This window comes from Saimiri boliviensis, chromosome 6, assembly GCF_048565385.1.
Source record: "Saimiri boliviensis isolate mSaiBol1 chromosome 6, mSaiBol1.pri, whole genome shotgun sequence".
In the NCBI taxonomy this organism is placed as follows: Eukaryota; Metazoa; Chordata; class Mammalia; order Primates; family Cebidae; genus Saimiri; species Saimiri boliviensis.
In genome coordinates, this window is record NC_133454.1 from 73535998 (window position 1) to 73555625 (window position 19628).

A 19628-nucleotide genomic window follows, 5' to 3' on the forward strand; every position below is an offset into this window, starting at 1 on the left:
TGCTTGAACCCAGGAGGTGGAGGTTGCGGTGAGCCAAGATCGCGCCATTGCACTCCAGCCCGGGTAACGAGCGAAATTCCGTCTCAAAAAAATAAATAAATAAATAAAAATAAAAAATAAAAAATCATCTTGTTCCCCTGTTGTCCTTCCCTTCTCCCCTTAGCCAAAGTTTTATGTTTGGAAAGAATAAGAATGCATTAACAACAAGATTTTATATCTTTGTGGGAGTGTATAGCATATATGTAATATTTAAGTTTTGAATAGATATTTTAAAACTCAAGAGCTACAAAAGGGCAATAATATAAAAATCCAAGAGATACAGAAACTGATAATGTAAACGTTCAAGAAATACAAAGGGCTATAATACATTGAAGAGCTACAGAGGGTTATAATATAAAAGCCTTTCTTTTCCCACCTCAGACTCCCTGCTGTCAAGTTCCTGTCTTTAGAAGCATGGTAGTAGCAGTTTATTGGTGTATCCTTCCAAAACCATTTTATGCCTAAAAGCATACTCCCAGTGCTGGAACATCTTTAAGAGAGTTTAAGCCTTCATTTAGTTGAAGTTAAAAGAAGGACTCTCTGATGGTTGCATTGCAGGTGGCTGTAACTGGTTGAGTGAGTGCAACAGCACTCCTTCCTGAAATTAAACATCTGAGAATTATCAGTTCTTTTATTCCTATAGCCTGCAACTGTAAGCACTTATATTGAGCCTCTGGGAAAAAGAACAAACCACATTGCTTCTGGCATTTTTAACTGTCTCACCAGGCTGTTCCCTTTGGCTCACAGGTGAACAGTCTGCGCGTGGCTGACCCTGTGGAGGCTATATTGCAGCTCCAGGACTGCAGCATCTTCATCAAGATCATTGACAGAATGTGAGTATGTACCATACCCCTCTCCAGCCTCTAAGGCAAAGCTGATTGCTGGGATGGGGGCTCTACTTGTTCTTTCATTGGTGATGGCTATGACCAGAAATCAGGGGCAAGATTGGGACATTATAAGCCAGGGTGGGACCTAGAGGCAAGAATACATTGACCTCGTCTTCCGGTCGCCGTGCCACTCCATAAGAGCGGTTTCACGCTTGTCCTATCCTGAGGCTTCTGCACTCTTGCACAGGAGAGCCTCCAAGGCTCCATGCCCTCACATTCTTCCAAGTGGCCACGAGGGCTCCTTACTCTCTTGTCTCACCGGAAGTTTTCTACAACCCTTTTTTCTTGGCTCATCCCTACCTTATCCCACAAGCTGTCTTTACAACCTCTGAGGGAAGAAAGGGGAAGCTCTCAAACCTGAAGGAAAGAAGAAACAAGTACAAATGTCATCTCTAACATATAGCACAGTACAGATATGCCTCTTTCTAAGCCGTTAGAAACATACTTCTGGGGTTTTAACTGCCTCAATTAACTTGCTTTCTGAGATCCATGAGCTTTTAATAATCTTGTTGTTATCATGTAGCAAGGATTGTAGTTTGGCCTTTTAGTCTGTATCATTAGCATATTTCTTTTGAACATCACAGTTATCTGGGAAATCAATAGAGTGGGGCATCCTCCCAGTATCCCACCTTTCTGGGACCAAGTATAGATCAGTTTTCTTTCTTTCTTTCTTTCTTTTTTTTTAAATTTTAAAGAAAGCACATTAGGTTGTTTGCCCCAGGCCAAGGAGAGACTGAAGTGTTAATTGAAGGTGTTTATGTGCCATATGTGGCAGTTAGGAACTGATATCAGGGACTCACATCTCTGTGAAGCAAGCACTTTAGCTACCTATTCATAGGTAACAGCTCATTGATAGGGAAAGAAGATAGAATTAAGCTTATCAAAGGCCAGGACCGTGTCTGGTTCATCTTGGGGTTCTCCCTACCTAGCTTAGGACAGTACCTTGATTAGCTTTTAGTTAATGTTTGTTGAGTGAAGAGATGAGTTGGTATTCTCCATCAATGAAGTCTAGTGAGGCCGAGTAGCCCAGGATAGATGAGTCTGCTAAAGTGTTTTTTTATTTGAAATGTGTGTTGGTCATGGGTTGTCTTACAGGGTTTTTTTAAACACCATATGGCTCTAACCAACACCTGTCTTAGTTCTGCTAAAAGAAGTCACTATTCTTATTTTGGTTTAGACACTACCATTTTCTCTCCCGGTTACCCAGGCCGGACATTTCAACATCATCTCGCCTTCTCTCTCTCCTTGGCACTGATCTCTAATTGGTCATCATCCTCTCTGCTCACATCTCATGTCCCTTCCTCGCCTCTTTCTGGATCCTAGGCCCTCATGACCTAGTTCTTCTCTAATCTGCCCTTATTGCAGTCCGTTTCTATACTTGAGTTCTCAAGAATCTTTCTCAAATCTTGTTTTCTTTGTGACACTTCAGTGACTCTTCATCAAACCTAAGTGACTATTCTTTGTTTTTTTGAGGCGGAGCCTGCTCTGTTGCCCAGGCTGGAGTGCAATGGCGTGATCTCGGCTCACTGCAACCCCCGACTCCTGGGTTCAAACAATTCTCCTGCCTCAGTCTCCTAAGTAGCTGGGATTACAGGTGCCTGCCACCATGCCCGGCTAATTTTTGTATTTTTAGTAGAGATGGGGTTTCACCATGTTGGTCAGACTGGTCTCAAACGCCTGACCTCGTGATTCACCCACCTTGGCCTTCCAGAGTGTTGGGATTACAGGCGTGAGCCACTGCATCCGGCCAATAGAAATCTAAAATCTTCAGCCTGGTGTTTAAGATCTTTCATCAGGGGGTCATTTCCTTTCATCAGTTTTGTTTCCTGCTTTTTTCTCTCCCCATTCCATACCATCTCATTTTTAAAAAAAAATCTTATAGAAATCCCTAAATCCTTGAATTTGTTTACTGCATTATCATGGTACTGCTTAACTGTTCCCCTTGTTGCCTATATACTGATAAATAGATCTAAGCTTGATTCACTTTTTTTTTTTTTTTTAAGGACACTTCATAGTTGGGGTTGCATACCACATGTAAGTCAGCATTTTGCAACTTTAATTGAAAATCATTATTTTGCAAACCCTAAGGAAGTGATAGATCTAGGCACTTGACATCAATGGCTGGTAAAACCATTAAGCTGGCAATACCTAACTCTCTGTTTAATTTTAACCTCACTAAAAAAAAAATTAAATAAATAAATAAATAAAAATTTTAACCTCACTAAAAGTGAAGCAGCCAGGTATAATATGCCTTGTATTGTAACACACAGTATGGGGCAGCATGCTTTTTTGACTTCAGAATAGCTCAAGGAACTTGTGCTTTTGAAGAGAGAAATTTCCTTGGCCTGGTGTCAAGAGCAGTAGATGTAACCAGGAGTAAGGATGTGTATTGTCCTTGGGTTAACCACTGTAGGTTAATAACCTGGCAGGAAATTTTCATAGGAAGGGTCAAAAATTCAAGATGTTCATTTTCAAGTTGTCTTCTAGTGTGTTGCCTGAACCTAACTGCAGTAGAAGGGGGAGTTGGAGGTAGGCAGTGTTGAAATCCCAGGTTAACGCTAACCTCCATCTCAGATCCAGGACAATGCAGACTAGCTTCCTTTTGGGAAATGGAGGTTCTTGGCTAATATGTTCTGGCTCTTGCATTTCTGAAATCGTTACTGGTGCCAACCTAAATCAGCAGCCTAGTTCTCAGCAGAAGGCAGCAGAGGATGGCAAAGTTGGAAGGGAGATAAAAGCTGTGGGAACTGGGTGACTCCTGTCTGCCACTGGACAAGGGGCACCCTGAGAAAAATAATTGTTAAAAAAAAATTTTTTTTTAAGCTGTGGGAGTTGAGGAGGCTTTAATTGCTTGGCTGCTTGGCCTTCTCTATGGGAAAATTAAGTGGGTTCAACCCTTCTGACAAGTTTCCCTTTTTATTCTTCTGTGCGTGAATAGCCTAAAGCAAACAAGGCCATCCAATCTCTTTGATAGCTGTGGGGCATAAATAGCAAAGTATAGTGGAGGGATTTTGCCAGAAAACTTATAGCCGTGACATTTGTCTTGCTGACATTTATTTCTGCTCTTAATAAAAAGCATCCCTCAGTTGCCACTCAGCTTGTATTTACTGAGCACCTACTTTATTCCTGGCTTTCAGCTAGTGCCCTTGGAGTGGGCAGTTATAAATGATGCAGTTGCATTCATGAGTGCGGCAGGAAGACCTGGAGGACAGTGGAGGCATGACTGGCAGGAGTTGTGGATGGCTTCCTGACAGAGCTGAGACTTCAACACAGTCTTAAAGGATGGGCTAGATTTTTCTAGGACTACTGTTGTCTAAAGCATGCTCCATGCAGCTTTACTTACATGTAGGGGAAGGGGAGAGGGTTTTGTGATCAAATAGGTTTCAGAAATAATGCATGTTGTATCTTTTTTTTTTTTTAAGATGGGGTTTCACCATGTTGGCCAGGCTGGTCTCAAACTCCTGACCTCAGGTGATCCATCCACCTTGGCCTCCCAAAGTGCTGGGATTACAGGCTTGAGGCACCACGCCCAGCCGTATCTTCTTCTTTAGAAAATATTCAGTTTAGTTTAACCCAGAATTTCTCAAACATTTCACCTGAGAACCTCTTTTTATTTTTAGTTAATACAATACTCTGAGGTAAATATTGCTCTACACCGAGCCAAGGAGTCACAACATTCCAGACTGTGGATGGATAAGGAAAATGGCTCATTTGGGAGTCTGTGAAGAGACTAACATCTCCTCAAGACTTTGTAGGAGTCTCTTATCAGACCAGCTATCCAGACAGAGTGCCTCTGGGATGGGGATTCACTTGGAAGAAGCCTTTGTAATCACATGGGGTGTTGCAGAGGAGGTACTCAATCTTGGCTTGAATGATGCGTGTGCTTGCAGGATGTCTCTGGCATTGGAAGGTTCTAAGGCTGTCTAGACTCCAGAAGGTTGGCTGAGATCTAGGGGTTTAGGTTCTGAGAAGCAGGGGGCCCACTAATCAGGATCTCCCACTGTAGCCTAGGGAAGTCAGCTTTCTAACTTGAAGTGGTATTTGAGGAGTTACCTGCTGCCTCTGAAAATGGAGCTGCAGTTAGCTGGGGCATCCAGGGGCCTCGTCCCTGGGCTGTGTGAGAGCTCCCCCTGCTGTCTCCCTCCCTTCATGGCTCTCTTCACAATGCCTGCTCTTCCAGTAAAGCAAGTACAGACAACCACTAATCAAGAATACTAGTTCCAGCTGGGCTTGATGGCGCACACCTGTAATCCCAGAACTTTGGGAGGTCGAGGCGGGCGGATCACCTGAGGTCAGGAGTTTGAGACCAGCTTGGCCAACATGGTGAAACCCCATCTCTACTAAAAATACAAAAATTAGCTGGGCATGGTGGTGCACACCTGTAATCCCAGCTCCTCAAGAGACTGAAGCAGAATTGCTTGAACCTGGGAGACAGAGGTTACAGTGAGCCAAAATCGTGCCACTGCACTCCAGTCTGAGCAACAGAGTGAAATTCTGTCTCGAAAAGAAAAGAATACTAGTCCCTGGGATCCTCTTCTGGAAGGCTTTTACCATCTCGGCCTTCAGCCCAGGGTGGGAACTTCACCCTGTCACTTCAGAACCTTGTTTCCTCCTGTTCTTTCAGTTCTTGGATGTGTTTTTCCCTCCCTGTGGTCTTCTCTCACTCTTACCCTAGGTGTGTTCTCCAGGCCTCCTGACAGTTTAGAGTTGAGCCATTTCAGAAGGTGTCATCTAGCTTCCCATTCATCTGTGCTGCCTCTGTCTCCTCTCGGCCCCTTTCCACAGAGCTTTTTTATATTTGCAAATAGGAAGGCAGAGTGCCATCTTTTCCAGAAGAACTCCATGCCTCAGGTCCCCACTTCTCATCCACCACACGGTTCCATCTGGATAAATGGTGTCCTGGTATCTCTCACCTGCCTCTAGGGTCTGGTCTGGTTCTCTTCCAGGTCCAGCAGAGATCAAGACTGGAAGGAGTGGGGAGGTAGTATGAAATGCAGCAGCAAGGAGGCAAAGATTGCCAAATACTCTGGTCCTAATACTTGTTCTTTTTCTAGCCATGGCACTGAAGAGGGACAGCAAATCTTGCAGCAGCCGGTGCCAGAGAGACTGGACTTTGTGTGCAGTTTTCTGCAGAGTAAGCACCTTTCTTATCCAGTTGTGAAGAAGCTGCTTCCTCAGCTCGTGAGATTGGAGAGTCCAGAGGAACTAGTTCATGGGTGTCTGGAGGAGAAAAATTTCAAGGCTCCCTACTCTTTAATGCAAAGATGAAACAGCTGGCTCACATCCCCTGAGTCTTGTGATGCCTCCATCAGTTGGTATAAGAAGTGTCCCTTCAGTCCTAGAGCCCATCTCAGAGATCCAGGTGGACCCAGAAGGTCACTTTTTGGGACTTATCACCTTGACTCTTTGAACACCTTGAGCTTCTGTTCCCCCAACTTCAAGGAGACAGAAGAGAATGACTCTCTTTCACTTGCAAGAAAAACTGTTTTTTCCCAAATAACTTTGAATTAATTGCTTAGGTGAAAGTTATAGGGGCAGAGGCAGATTAAGGTTAATCTTGACGCCCCTCACTGCTTGTATGACTTTCTGGACATAGGTTCCCTGTGTATAATATGGAGATGATAACTACTGTTAAGTGGCTGGGTAGATTAAGTAAGAACACATGCAAAGCTTCCAGTACAGTGTTTTTCACTTCCCCTCCCCTTGTTCAGCCTTAGATCACAGAGTCCTCATCTTTGACATGGGGAGCTAGCTGCCATCTCCACTCCCAGAGACTTATAGGAAAGGTGAGATAGATTATAGTTTGATAAAGCAAGGTGTTAGTAATTGAGCTCAGACCCTCTGGCAGCATGAGAGTCAGGTATCCTCAGTTGTCCTCTTCTGACTCAGCTGCAGGCTTCCTCTGTGACCTCAATTGGATTCTAAAGTCACCTGGCATCTCTGGGTTCTTCCCGTGTGGTGCTGAGAGAGGGTTGGTGAGTGGGTGGGAGAGTGCAATGTCATGACCCAGAGTTGCTGTGAATTCCCAGGCTGCTTTCTTCTTCCACTATCCCTGTAGCCCTTGGACTCACCCAGGATAGAACAGACTTCAAATGGAAAATTGTAAGGCAGGGGAAAGAGGGTATAGGATTAAGGAGCCCTACCTCTCATAGCCCCACCAGAGACAGCCATTCTACTCCTCAGATTTAAGTGTTCTGGGATCTCAGGTGTGGTTTCCAGGAAGTTCACCTTGTTTTCTATATTGTCATTGCAGAAAATCGAAAACATCCCTCTTCTCCAGAATGCCTGGTGTCTGCACAGAAGGTGCTAGAAGGATCAGAGTTGGAACTGGCCAAGGTACCTATGGAATGCCAGACTGGGGAGGCAGAGCTGGGTGGGGGTGATGGTACCTGAGGGAAACATCTGGTACTCTGATGGTACCAGAGCCGGGTGGGGGTGATGGGTCTTCTCTTAACCCAAGGGGATATGGTAGGTGCCTTATTTCTGGGGCTCTAGTATGTTGGAGGTAGAGCCAGGCAGTCACCTGTCTGAGACAGAGGCTAATTTAGCCCAAGGATTCTAGGAGCCCATGGTCTTATGACAGAGATTATGAGACAAACAATGGCTTACTAGACCATCACTGTGGGCCTTGGTGGAGAGCTGGCAGAAATTAGGTCTTACTCAGCTATCACCGTATTTTTATTATAGCTCAGTCTACATCATTCCCTCTGCACTTTTTAGGTACAGGCCTGTAGAGGGTACCTAAAGCTTCACACCCAGGGTTCTATGAGTCCAGGAATTGAGCCATACAAGAATCTTTGCACCCAGCTTTTTGTACAGTGTGCATTGTGTCCTTAATTTAAAAAAAAAAGTATTTCCTGGAGCTGTTAAGGATGGTGGCCTGGGGCTGCTGAATTCTAGGAGTTTTAGAAGAGTCCCCAGAAAAGGAGCACTGAGAAGAGAGACAGCCCCACTCAGTGACTGCCTCCTGTTTGGCTTCTAGATGACCATGCTGCTCTTATACCACTCTACCGTGAGCTCCAAAAGCCCCAGGGACTGGGAACAGTTTGAATATAAGATTCAGGTAAGCCCTTGTGTAAGCCACCCCAACTAGTGGGCCTAGCCCATTCTTTACCTCACCCGAGTCGTTTTTCTTTAAATAGCAGATACAGGTCTTTTAAAAAATATGTTTGTAGTAATTATTTCCATTCATCATAGAAAATCTGGGAAATGTTGAAAAGCATGAAGAAGGAAATAGCAGTTGCCGATAAACTCATACCCAGAGGTTGCTAACTTTTTAAAGGATATACTTTCAAGTTCTTTTTTATGTGCACATATTTAACTGTAATGTGTTTTAGGGTAATACATAGAAATTATTTTCTGTTCCTATATGTGTTTCTCTGTGTGTGTGTGCTTTCCACAGAACTTTCACTTTATTTATCTCATCCTTTCCTCTGGTAGGGTCATCTGGAAGAGGCCAATATAATTATATATAAAAGCTTCCTGGTAGGGCGTGGTAGTTCATGCCTATAATCCCAGCACTTTGGGAGGCCGAGGCAGGAGGATTGCTTGGGGCCAGGAGTTTAAGATCAGCCTGGGTAACATAGTGAGACCCTGTCTCAACAACAACAACAACAACAAAATATATATATATATATATATATTTTTTTTTTTTTTTTTTTGAGACGGAGTTTCAGACGGAGTTTCACTCTTGTTACCCAGGCTGGAGTGCAATGGCGCGATCTCGGCTCACCGCAACCTCCGCCTCCTGGGTTCAAGCAATTCTCCTGCCTCAGCCTCCTGAGTAGCTGGGATTACAGGCACGTGCCACCATGCCCAGCTAATTTTTTGTATCTTTAGTAGAGACGGGGTTTCACCATGTTGACCAGGATGGTCTCGATCTCTTGACCTCGTGATCTACCCGCCTCAGCCTCCCAAAGTGCTGGGATTACAGGCTTGAGCCACCGCGCCCGGCCAACAAAAAATATTTTTTAAAAAAATGAGCTGGGTGTGGCAGTGTGTGTCTCTAGTTCTAGCTACTTGGGAGGCTGAGGAGGATCACATGACTCCAGGAGTTGGAGGTTATAGTGAGCTATGATTGTGCCACTGTACTTCAGCCTAGGTGACAGAGCAAGACCTTGTTTCTTAAAAACAGCAACAACAATAACAATAAAACCAACTTTCTGATTGTATTACTTTCCTTACCAGTCACTTCACTTGTGGTCAGGAGTAAAGTCAGTCAGGAACTCTGACTTGGGTACATCTTTAGGGGAGGTGGGAGAGAAGGGGGCAAGTAGGGTGAACATATCTCTAGTTGAATGCTGCTGGTTGGGCCATAGGACCTCAGCTCTGAGAGGGAGAGTGGGATCCAGCAGGCTCCTAGGGCGCGAGGGAGCTAGGGACTGGCACTGCCAGGGTAGAGTTCCTGGCAGCCATCCCTTCGGGGGCGTAACACCTAAGTGATGCTCTTTTTCTCTCTGTGGCGCAGGCTGAGTTGGCTGTCATTCTTAAATTTGTGCTGGACCATGAGGATGGGCTAAACCTTAATGAGGACCTAGAGAACTTCTTACAGAAAGGTGAGTAGGTACACATTCCTGAGAATCCCCTCATCTCTGAACTGGGGACTGCTAGGATCCTGAGTTGTCAAGAAGTGCAGTGGGGATTTGCTTCTGTCCCCAACACAAGGCAGAGTTGGTGCTCAGGAAAAGTGTGTGTAGTGGAGTAGGTCAATTTCTGGGCCATGTTGTATCATCTCAATTCCTATGGGGCTCCTTGCTGCCTGGCAGCAGCTAAGTGAGATATTTACAGGTGATTATATCTAATTTTGTTTATTCATTTATTTTTATTTTTTTGAGATGGTGTCTTGCTCTGTCACCAGGCTGGAGTGCAGTGGCACGATCTTGGCTCACTGCAATCTCTGCCTCCCGGGTTCAAGTGATTCCTCTGCCTCAGCCTCCCAAGTAGCTGGGACTACAGGCATGCACCACCATGCCTGGCTGATTTTTTGTATTTTACTAGAGGCAGGGTTTCACCATGTTGGTCAGGATGGTCTCTATCTCCTGACCTTGTGATCCGCCTGCCTTGGCCTCCCACAGTGCTGGGATTACAGGCGTGAGACCTTGCGCCCAGCCTTGTTTTTATTTTTTAAACACTTATTACTCTAGGCTTAGAAGCTGAGAATACACAGTCTTTTTTTTTTTTTTTTTTTTTTGAGACAGAGTTTCGCTCTGTCACCCAGGCTGGAGTGCAGTGGCACGATCTTGGCTCACTGCAACCTCCGCCTCCCGGGTTCAAGTGATTCTCCTGCCTCCCGAGTTAGCTGGATTACAGCCACATGCCACCATGCCCAGCTAATTTTATATTTTTAGTAGAGATGGGGTTTGACCTTGTTGGTCAGGCTGGTCTCAAAGTCCTGACCTCAGGTGATCCGCCCACCTTGGCCTCCCAAAGTGTTGGGATTACAGGCATGAGCCACCGCGCCTGGCTCACAGTCTTTTTAAAAAATGTTTTTCCTGTCATGTAGTGCATGTTCTAGGTGGAAAGGCAGACACACACCAGTAAATATGATAAGGAATCTAAGTACAGAATATACCAACTGTCTCAACTGGTGCTACAGTAGAGTGACCATTCTGCCAGTCTTCTGATGAAGAGGTCAGCTGGTGATAATAGGAATGTAAGAAGGAAGTCTAGATAAGTTCTAGCCATTGAGTTTGATGTTCCTTGTATTCAGGCTCCTCATGAGACCTTCAGGTGGAGATGCTGGAAATGTGAGTCCAGAATTCAGGGGCAGGCCCTGGACCAGAAGATAGGTTTGCAAGTCAGCAGGTGTATGGCCACTGAAGCCATAGGCACTGTGTGCAAAGCCAAGAGGCCCCATCAGACCTCTGGGAGCTTAGAGGGTGGGTAGAGGAGGGAGGAGCAGATGAAGAGACTAAGAATAGGTGATTAGACGTCGGAGAGCCCTACAGAAGTGGTTACTTCTGTGGGAACCTAGGAAAGAGAAGAGTTTTGAGGAGGAAGGCATTTTGGAGGTACAAGACTTGAGGGTGGAAGAATTCCAAATGGCGGCCAGTGGCTCTGATGGGAAAGGTTGTTGGGGGCTGTGAGAAGATCCTGCTCAGGGTTCCCCAAGCTGTCTCTGCAGCGTTGACTTAAGGAAAAAGTTTGAGCACTTGGTCCAGTTTCTGAGCCAGAGGACACCCTCACTCCACTCTACTGTGAGTAGCGATGCTCTGTAGAAATGGAAGCCCTGCACTTGATTTTGGTTAGAGACACGGAACTCTGGATAACCCAGACACCAGGTTTCAGGTTCTACCCAGTGGCTTCCTTGATAGTTTACATATAAGTGTCCATGGATTCACTCCCACTAAGGCGAGTTCTCAAATTACATAAAGGTCAAATCTTTTCACTTTCTTACTAATCTTTGTTGATTTGTCTGTTTCTTACCCTCAGCTCCTGTCCCTTCTACATGTTCTAGCACATTCCCTGAAGAGCTCTCCCCACCTAGCCACCAGACCAAGAGGGAGATTCGCTTCCTAGAGCTACAGAAGGTTGCCTCCTCTTCCAGTGGGAATAAGTATGTTCTGGGCCTCTCCTCCTGGGATAGGGCCTCAGCTTCCATCCATTACTCACATCCCTACCTTCTAGAGTTAAGCTATTGAGCAGCCTCTGGGAGTGCTTGGAGTATCCTTTAGATTTGGGATTTCCCCACCTCACTCAGTACTAATTGGGGAAATTGGTTGGGATTTGTCATGGGCAGGCGGCCTCCCTCAAAAGCTGATCCCTATTTATGGATTATCCTTCTTCCTCGGATACTACAATGAAGTCCCTTCTCTTAGCATATCTCTGCAGAGGTAAGGAGAATATATCACTTTTTTTTCCTGACAAGCAAATTAAGTCAGTGAGAAGAAAAGTTTTCTCAAGATTATGTCATGAGACTTGAGGTAGCACTGCAAACAGAACCAAGGTGCACAGGCCTCCCAGCTGCTAGTGCACACGTCCATACCCCACTTTCCCCTTGCTGCCTGTTGCTCTTTGCTTCAGATCTTAGGCTCTTACCAATGCACCTGGGCCTTCTCCCTCCTCAGCTTCCTCTCAGGTTCCCCAGCGTCTCCCATGGGCGATATCCTGCAGACCCCACAGTTCCAGATGAGACGGCTGAAGAAGCAGCTTGCCGATGAGAGAAATAATAGGGATGAGCTAGAGCTGGAGCTGGCCGAGAACCGCAAGCGCCTCACAGAAAAGGGTACGTGCCTGGCACGCTGGCAGGTGTGTATGAATGGACTTACCAGAGGGATGTCCACTTGGCCTCCCGTGTTGTCCCCTCTGCTGACCCTGGACCTTAGAGCTCAGCCCTGGGCCTGTGGTCAGGCTGACCTCCTGAAAGTTGTGTTCTTTGTTCCCATCTTCTCTTTCCCTTAGATTGGATACCATATTCCTCCTCCCCCCTATCTTGCCTCCTCCTTTCCCCTCCTTCACATAGTTCTGTGCTGATTCTCTTTTCTTCCTCCCTCCACTTTGGGCAGATGCACAGATAGCCATGATGCAGCAGCGCATTGACCGCCTGGCCCTGCTGAATGAGAAGCAGGCGGCCAGCCCACCAGAGCCCAAGGAGCTTGAAGAGCTGCGTGACAAGAACGAGAGGTATAGCTGTCCCTGCATTCCTTCCCAAGCCCCAGCCCCTTCCTGCACCCAGGCAGGTGCCCGTACGCTCTTCTCACTGCTTCCCTCCTTCACAGCCTTACCATGCGGCTGCATGAAACCCTGAAGCAGTGCCAGGACCTGAAAACAGAGAAGAGCCAAATGGATCGCAAGATCAACCAGCTTTTGGAGGAGAATGGAGACCTTTCCTTTAAGGTGGGTGTTAAGGTGGTCTGTGCATGGAGGCCTCTCAGGGCTGAGGTGGTTTGGAAGGTTCCCCAAGGGAGGGTTGAGAAGAATTTCCCACCTGTCTTCAGTCTCTCCAGAGACCTGCATATTTTGCCGCTTTCCTTGTCCCATAATTGGCTACTTCCAGGGTGCTGGGTTGTGACCCTCAATTTTGATTTGTAGTCCTGAATTAGAAGTGTGATGGCTGTGATTGGTTTATGGAGGGCTGGCAGGATAATTGGAGGCATTCTGCCCCTGGGGTTCAGGGAGCAGACAGCAGTGGTGGGGTCTGTGTTGACCCTGGGATTCCCACTTGCCCTTCTCAGCTGCGGGAGTTTGCCAGTCACCTGCAGCAGCTACAGGATGCCTTCAGCAAGTTAACAGAGGAGCACAGCAAGGCCGCTCAGGAGTGGCCGGAGAAGCAGGCCCAGCTGGAGAAGGAGCTCAGCGCAGCCCTGCAGGACAAGGTAACCCTCTGCTGGGGTCACAACTAGTCTTGACCACATGTGCAAAGTTGAGTCCAGTTTGCCACTCTGCTTTTCTGGGCCTTTGGGTATTAAGCTGCTTTCTCTTCAGGGTTCAACAGTGTGCTGTTGTGTGAGCTTAAGTCTAGTACACACTAGACTTTTTTTTGTTGTTCATTTTTTAATTTTTTTTCCCCAATCAGTGCCCTTACTTTATGGTACACCTTTCAGTCCTATCTCTGCTGTTGACCAGATGTGGATCGTGGACTAATTAATCAATCAGTTTCTCTAAGCATCCTTTCCCTAAAATGGGAGTAATAACCAGTAGCTGCCTCATCACCTATTATGAGATAATGTATGTAAAGCACTTCACACATCGTGTAGTGTCAAGTAAGCTCTCAGTGAACCAGTTGCTATTATTATTGTTGCTACTGGTAAGAACTCAACTCGGTCACTTACTAATAACTGTGTAGCCCTCAGTCAAGGCACTTAGCATCTGGGCTTCAGGTTCCTGCTTTGTAAGGGGCATAGTAATACCTGCCTCCCACATTTGTAGGTGAATTAGAAATTCAGGGATACACCCAGGCCGGGCGCAGTGGCTTACACCTGTAATCCCAGCACTTTGGGAGGCCAAGGTGGGTGAATCACCTGAGGTCAGGAATTCAAGACCAGCCTGGCCAACGTGGTGAAATCCCATCTCTACTAAAAATACAAAAAAAAAAAAAAAAAAAGCTGGGTGTGGTGGTGCACGTCTGTAGTCCCAGCTACTCAGGAGGCTGAAGCAAAAGAATCGCTTGAACCTGGGAGGCGGAGGTTGCAGTAAGCTGAGATCTCACCACTGCACTCCAGCCTGGGCGACAGAGCGAGACTCTGTCTTAAAAAGAATTCAGGGATGCACCCAGTACAGCCTATTGTAGGTGCTTAGTGAACATTGGTGAGGAAGTGGGTTTGGGGCTGGGGGGTGCTGCATTGCTGCTGCTGGTATTGCTGCCCAGAGGATGGTGGGCAGCTGGTGGTGGTTTGGATCATCCAGGACTGAAGACTTATCTGAGGAAAGGTAGACAGTAGGGAAATTTGAAGTAAACTCAGCAGCCTTGGGGAAGTAGTAAGTAGGTCATATTATGACTTGATTCTGCCTTAGAACTAGGTCTAGAGAGTCAGGTCCCGCATGGTCCCAGTTCCATGGTTTCTGCTTTTTTCTTGGCCAGGGGAAAAGATGTTGGTAACAAGATGATGGGCCCCATGTTTGTTGATGTTCATGAGGGCTGGTGTGGTAATCTGGTGCTTGTTCCACCTCTTTGTTCACATGGGTCTCATTTACTCCCAGAAATGCTTTGAAGAGAAGAATGAAATCCTTCAGGGAAAACTTTCACAGCTAGAAGAACACTTGGCCCAGCTGCGGGAGAACCCACCCCAGGAGAAGGGTGAGGTGCTGGGTGATGTCTTGCAGGTAGGAATGCACAGGAAGACCTGTGTGCTGCGGGTTGGTATGGACTCATATTTGGCACATTTGGGTTCTTGGTGTTCCTCCATTCCCAGAGGGGCTTGGTGACTGAGGAGTCATGCTGATCCCAATTTGTTTCTTTATACCACCAGTTGGAAACCTTGAAGCAAGAGGCAGCCACTCTTGCTGCAAACAACACACAGCTCCAGGCCAGGGTGGAGATGCTAGAGACTGAGCGGGGCCAGCAGGAAGCCAAGCTGCTTGCTGAGCGGGACCACTTTGAAGAAGAAAAGCAGCAGCTGGCTAGCCTGATCGCCGACCTGCAGAACTCTATCTCCAACCTCAGCCAGGCCAAGGAAGAGCTGGAGCAGGCCTCCCAGGCTCATGGGGCCCAACTGACTGGCCAGGTGGCCTCTCTGACCTCTGAGCTCACCACACTCAATGCCACCATCCAGCAACAGAATCGAGAACTGGCCAGCCTGAAGCAGCAGGCCAAAGAGGAGCAGGCCCAGCTAGCACAGACCCTCAAACAGCAAGAACAGGCCTCCCAGGGCCTCCGCCACCAGGTGGAGCAGCTGAGCAGCAGCCTGAAGCAGAAGGAGCAGCAGTTGAAGGAGGTAGAGGAGAAGCAGGAGGCAACTAGGCAGGACCACGCCCAGACACTGGCCACTGCTGCAGAGGAGCGAGAGGCCTCCTTAAGGGAGCGGGATGCAGCTCTACAGCAGCTGGAGGCACTGGAAAAGGAGAAGGCTACCAAGCTAGAGATTCTGCAGCAGCAGCTTCAGGCTGCTAATGAAGCCCGGGACAGTGCCCAGAGCTCAGTGACAGAGGCCCAGAGGGAGAAGGCAGAGCTGAGCCAGAAGGTGGAAGAACTCCAGGCCCGTGTTGAGACAGCCCGCCAGGAACATCATGAGGCCCAGGCCCAGGTAGCAGAGCTACAGGTCCAGCTGCAGTCTGAGCAGCAAAAGGCAAATGAGAAAGAAAGGGTGGCCCAGGAGAAAGACCAGCTCCAGGAACAGCTCCAGGCCCTCAAAGAGTCCTTGAAGGTCACCAAGGGCAGCCTTGAAGAGGAGAAGCGCAGGGCTGCAGATGCCCTGGAAGAGCAGCAGCGTTGTATCGCCGAACTGAAGGCAGAGACCCGAAGCCTGGTGGAGCAGCATCAGCAGGAACGAAAAGAGCTGGAAGAAGAGAAGGCTAGGCGCAAGGGGCTGGAGGCTCAATTACAGCAGCTTGGGGAGTCCCATCAGGCTGAGACTGAAGCCCTGCGGGGGGACCTGGCAGAGGCCATAGCTACCCAGCGCACGGCTGAGAGTGAGTGTGAGCAGCTGGTCAAAGAGGTAGCTGCCTGGCGTGAACGGTATGAAGATAGCCAACAAGAGGAGGCACAGTATGGCGCCATGTTCCAGGAACAGCTGATGACTTTGAAGGAGGAATGTGAGAAGGCCCGCCAGGAGCTGCAGGAGGCCAAGGAGAAGGTGGCAGGCATAGAATCCCACAGCGAGCTCCAGATAAGCCGGCAGCAGAATGAGCTAGCTGAGCTCCACGCCAACCTGGCCAGAGCACTCCAGCAGGTCCAGGAGAAGGAAGTCAGGGCCCAGAAGCTTGCAGACGACCTCTCCACTCTGCAGGAAAAGATGGCTGCCACCAGCAAAGAGGTGGCCCGCTTGGAGGCCTTAGTGCGCAAAGCAGGTGAGCAGCAGGAAACATCCTCCCGGGAGTTAGTCAAGGAGCCTGTGAGGGCAGGAGACAGAGAGCCCGAGTGGCTAGAAGAGCAACAGGGACGTCAGTTCTGCAGCACACAGGCAGCCCTGCAGGCTATGGAGCGGGAGGCAGAGCAGATGGGCAATGAGCTGGAGCGGCTGCGGGCTGCGCTGATGGAGAGCCAGGGGCAGCAGCAGGAGGAGCGTGGGCAGCAGGAGAGGGAGGTGGCTCGGCTGACCCAGGAGCGGGGCCGGGCCCAAGCTGATCTTGCCCTGGAGAAGGCGGCCAAAGCAGAGCTGGAGATGCGGCTGCAGAACGCCCTCAATGAGCAGCGTGTGGAGTTTGCTACCCTGCAAGAGGCACTGGCCCATGCCCTGACGGAAAAGGAAGGCAAGGACCAGGAGTTGGCCAAGCTTCGTGGCCTGGAGGCAGCCCAGATTAAAGAGCTGGAGGAGCTTCGGCAAACCATGAAGCAACTGAAGGAACAGCTGGCTAAGAAAGAAAAGGAGCACACATCTGGTTCAGGAGTCCAATCTGAGGCTGCTAGCAGGACAGAGCCAACAGGCCCCAAGCTGGAGGCGCTGCGAGCAGAGGTAAGTAAGCTGGAGGAGCAGTGCCAGCAGCAGCAGGAACAGGTCGACAGCCTGGAATGCAGCCTTGAGGCTGAGCGGGCCTCCCGGGCTGAGCGCGACAATGCTCTGGAGACTCTTCAGGGCCAGTTAGAGGAAAAGGCCAAGGAGCTGGGGCACAGTCAGAGCGCCTTAGCCTCGGCCCAAAGGGAATTGGCTGCCCTCCGCACCAAGGCACAGGACCACAGCAAGGCTGAGGATGAGTGGAAGGCCCAGGTGGCCCGGGGCCGGCAGGAGGCTGAGAGGAAAAATAGCCTCATCAGCAGCTTGGAGGAGGAGGTGTCCATCCTGAATCGCCAGGTCCTGGAGAAGGAAGGAGAGAGCAAGGAGTTGAAGCGGCTGGTGATGGCTGAGTCAGAGAAGAGCCAGAAGCTGGAGGAGAGGCTGCGCCTGCTCCAGGCAGAAACAGCGAGCAACAGTGCCAGAGCTGCAGAACGCAGCTCTGCCCTGCGGGAGGAGGTGCGAAGCCTCCGGGAGGAGGCCGAGAAACAGCGGGTGGCTTCAGAGAACCTGCGGCAGGAGCTGACCTCACAGGCTGAGCGTGCAGAGGAGCTGGGCCAAGAGTTGAAGGCGTGGCAGGAGAAGTTCTTCCAGAAAGAACAGGCCCTCTCTGCCCTGCAGCTCGAGCACACCAGCACACAGGCCCTGGTGAGTGAGCTGCTGCCCGCTAAGCACCTCTGCCAGCAGCTCCAGGCCGAGCAGGCTGCTGCTGAGAAACGCCACCGCGAGGAGCTGGAGCAGAGCAAGCAGGCAGCTGGGGGGCTGCGGGCAGAACTGCTGCGGGCCCAGCGGGAGCTTGGGGAGCTGATTCCTCTGCGACAGAAGGTGGCAGAGCAGGAGCGAACAGCCCAGCAGCTGCGGGCAGAGAAGGCCAGCTATGCAGAGCAGCTGAGCATGCTGAAGAAAGCGCATGGCCTGCTGGCAGAGGAGAACCGAGGGCTGGGTGAGCGGGCCAACCTGGGCCGACAGTTTTTGGAAGTGGAGCTGGACCAGGCCCGGGAGAAGTATGTCCAAGAGTTGGCAGCCGTGCGTGCTGATGCTGAGAGCCGTCTGGCTGAGGTGCAGCGGGAAGCACAGAACACTGCGCAGGAGCTGGAGGTGATGACTGCCAAGTACGAGGGTGCCAAGGTCAAGGTCCTGGAGGAGAGGCAGCGGTTCCAGGAAGAGAGGCAGAAACTCACTGCCCAGGTAAGGTGCTCAGCCCAACCACTGCCCTCAAGATCAGGAGCTGAGAGTGCAGGGACATCCATCCTTTGTGTTCCAGGGCCTCTGGCTCCTACACTGGAGTGTCTTGCTTTCCCTCATTCACTGGGTGGCAGAAAAGGAGAAGTGGTTGGTGGTTCAGGTCTGTTGCCGCTGTCATCCTAAAGAAAATATCAGTGGCCTCCCCTCCCCTGAAGGCTCTGTCACTAGAGAGTGAAGTTGAGATGACCACCAGCTCGTTCCAGAGGCATACTTGCACTGGATGCCTCAGGAACTGCCGGGGACTAGAATAAGCCTAACTGGCATTTTTAAACGTACTGTCAATCTAGCTCCTTGGGGGAAGAGTATCAGGGTCTCAGTGAGGTCAGCCTGGCAGCAGGGCTGGTGCCTCTTTGGCCCTTTCTCACTCTGTCTCTGTTGCTCCTCCCCCATGTACAGGTGGAGCAGCTAGAGATATTTCAGAGAGAGCAAACTAAGCAGGTAATGCCCAGGGTCCTCGCTAAATGCTGGCTGCTTAAACGGTGACCAGTCTCAGTGCATGAGCCCGGCTGCAGCTTGCCTCCACCAGCTCCTGTTGTGAACTGTTTGTGAAGGGGGCAGGGTCAAGCCATGGAATCCAGGCCCAGGCTGCCCAGGAGTGCGGTGTACTGGGCTCTCTCTCGGGCCTCATCCCACCCATCCCAGGTCGGCCTTTCCACCCTTCTGCACCTTCTCTCATCTGCCTATCAGGGACAAGGGGTGGCACTGGCTTCATCTTTCCCACACCTGAACCAGTGACGGACATAATCCTTGGGATTCCAAAACTTCCCAAGTCCTGTGACCAATTAGGAATACTCAACTAAGAGGAACAGCAGAATTACCTGTGGGCCTTGTTTAACATGGTACCCTTTTGCCCAGAGTATGGCTTTATGGAAGCCTTGAAGGTGATAAGCAAGGCAGCCCCCACAGGTTAGGGAGGATTATAGGCTCAGGACACTTGCCCATTACTTTCTGGGGCTCTAACCCCAAGCACAGCATAGAGATGTCTGGAGCAGGAAGGCCGAGGGTGAAGGAGCAGGAGGGGCCTACACCAGATGGGGGCGGGGAAGTGGGAGTCACATGGTCTGGCTGCCTCTTTCTCACGATCTCTTTGTTGCCTGAGACGTCGAGGCTATAGAGCTGGTGTTAGTGAGAGCACCCTTTCTCCATCACTCTCTACCCAGCCACCCCAGGACTGCTGAAAAATTGGGCCCTCCTCTTTCTCTAAGCAGCCTGAGATAATGGGGGACAAACAAAGTGAACAGCAAACAGTTAGCAAAGGAGCCCTTGCCTCTCCCCTATGCTGCCCAGTCATGCTTGAACTCCCAGAATGCTTAGAGCAGCCAGGGGTGCGTGGGGCTATGTTCTCTCTCTTCCCGTAACTCCCTGTGCTCTT

The 19628-nt window shown here is 49.3% G+C and overlaps 1 protein-coding gene across 11 annotated transcripts in view; it reads left to right on the forward strand.

The window, feature by feature from the left end:
• NUMA1 (nuclear mitotic apparatus protein 1) overlaps window positions 1-19628 on the forward strand; it is an 82597-nt gene that overhangs the window by 54417 nt on the left and 8552 nt on the right. For 9 of the 11 annotated variants that reach the window (XM_074400980.1, XM_074400979.1, XM_010334286.3 and 6 more), the window contains 13 exons: window positions 787-872; window positions 5981-6060; window positions 7180-7262; window positions 7909-7989; window positions 9394-9481; window positions 11358-11481; window positions 11993-12150; window positions 12431-12548; window positions 12644-12761; window positions 13100-13240; window positions 14565-14687; window positions 14834-18199; window positions 18653-18694. In XM_074400980.1, the coding sequence (XP_074257081.1) occupies window positions 787-872; window positions 5981-6060; window positions 7180-7262; window positions 7909-7989; window positions 9394-9481; window positions 11358-11481; window positions 11993-12150; window positions 12431-12548; window positions 12644-12761; window positions 13100-13240; window positions 14565-14687; window positions 14834-18199; window positions 18653-18694 (4608 nt within the window). Of the gene's footprint in view, window positions 1-786; window positions 877-5980; window positions 6061-7179; window positions 7263-7908; window positions 7990-9393; window positions 9482-11357; window positions 11482-11992; window positions 12151-12430; window positions 12549-12643; window positions 12762-13099; window positions 13241-14564; window positions 14688-14833; window positions 18200-18652; window positions 18695-19628 lie in introns of those variants that run through there. The other 2 variants (XM_039470782.2, XM_010334290.3) reach the window with 2 other exon arrangements.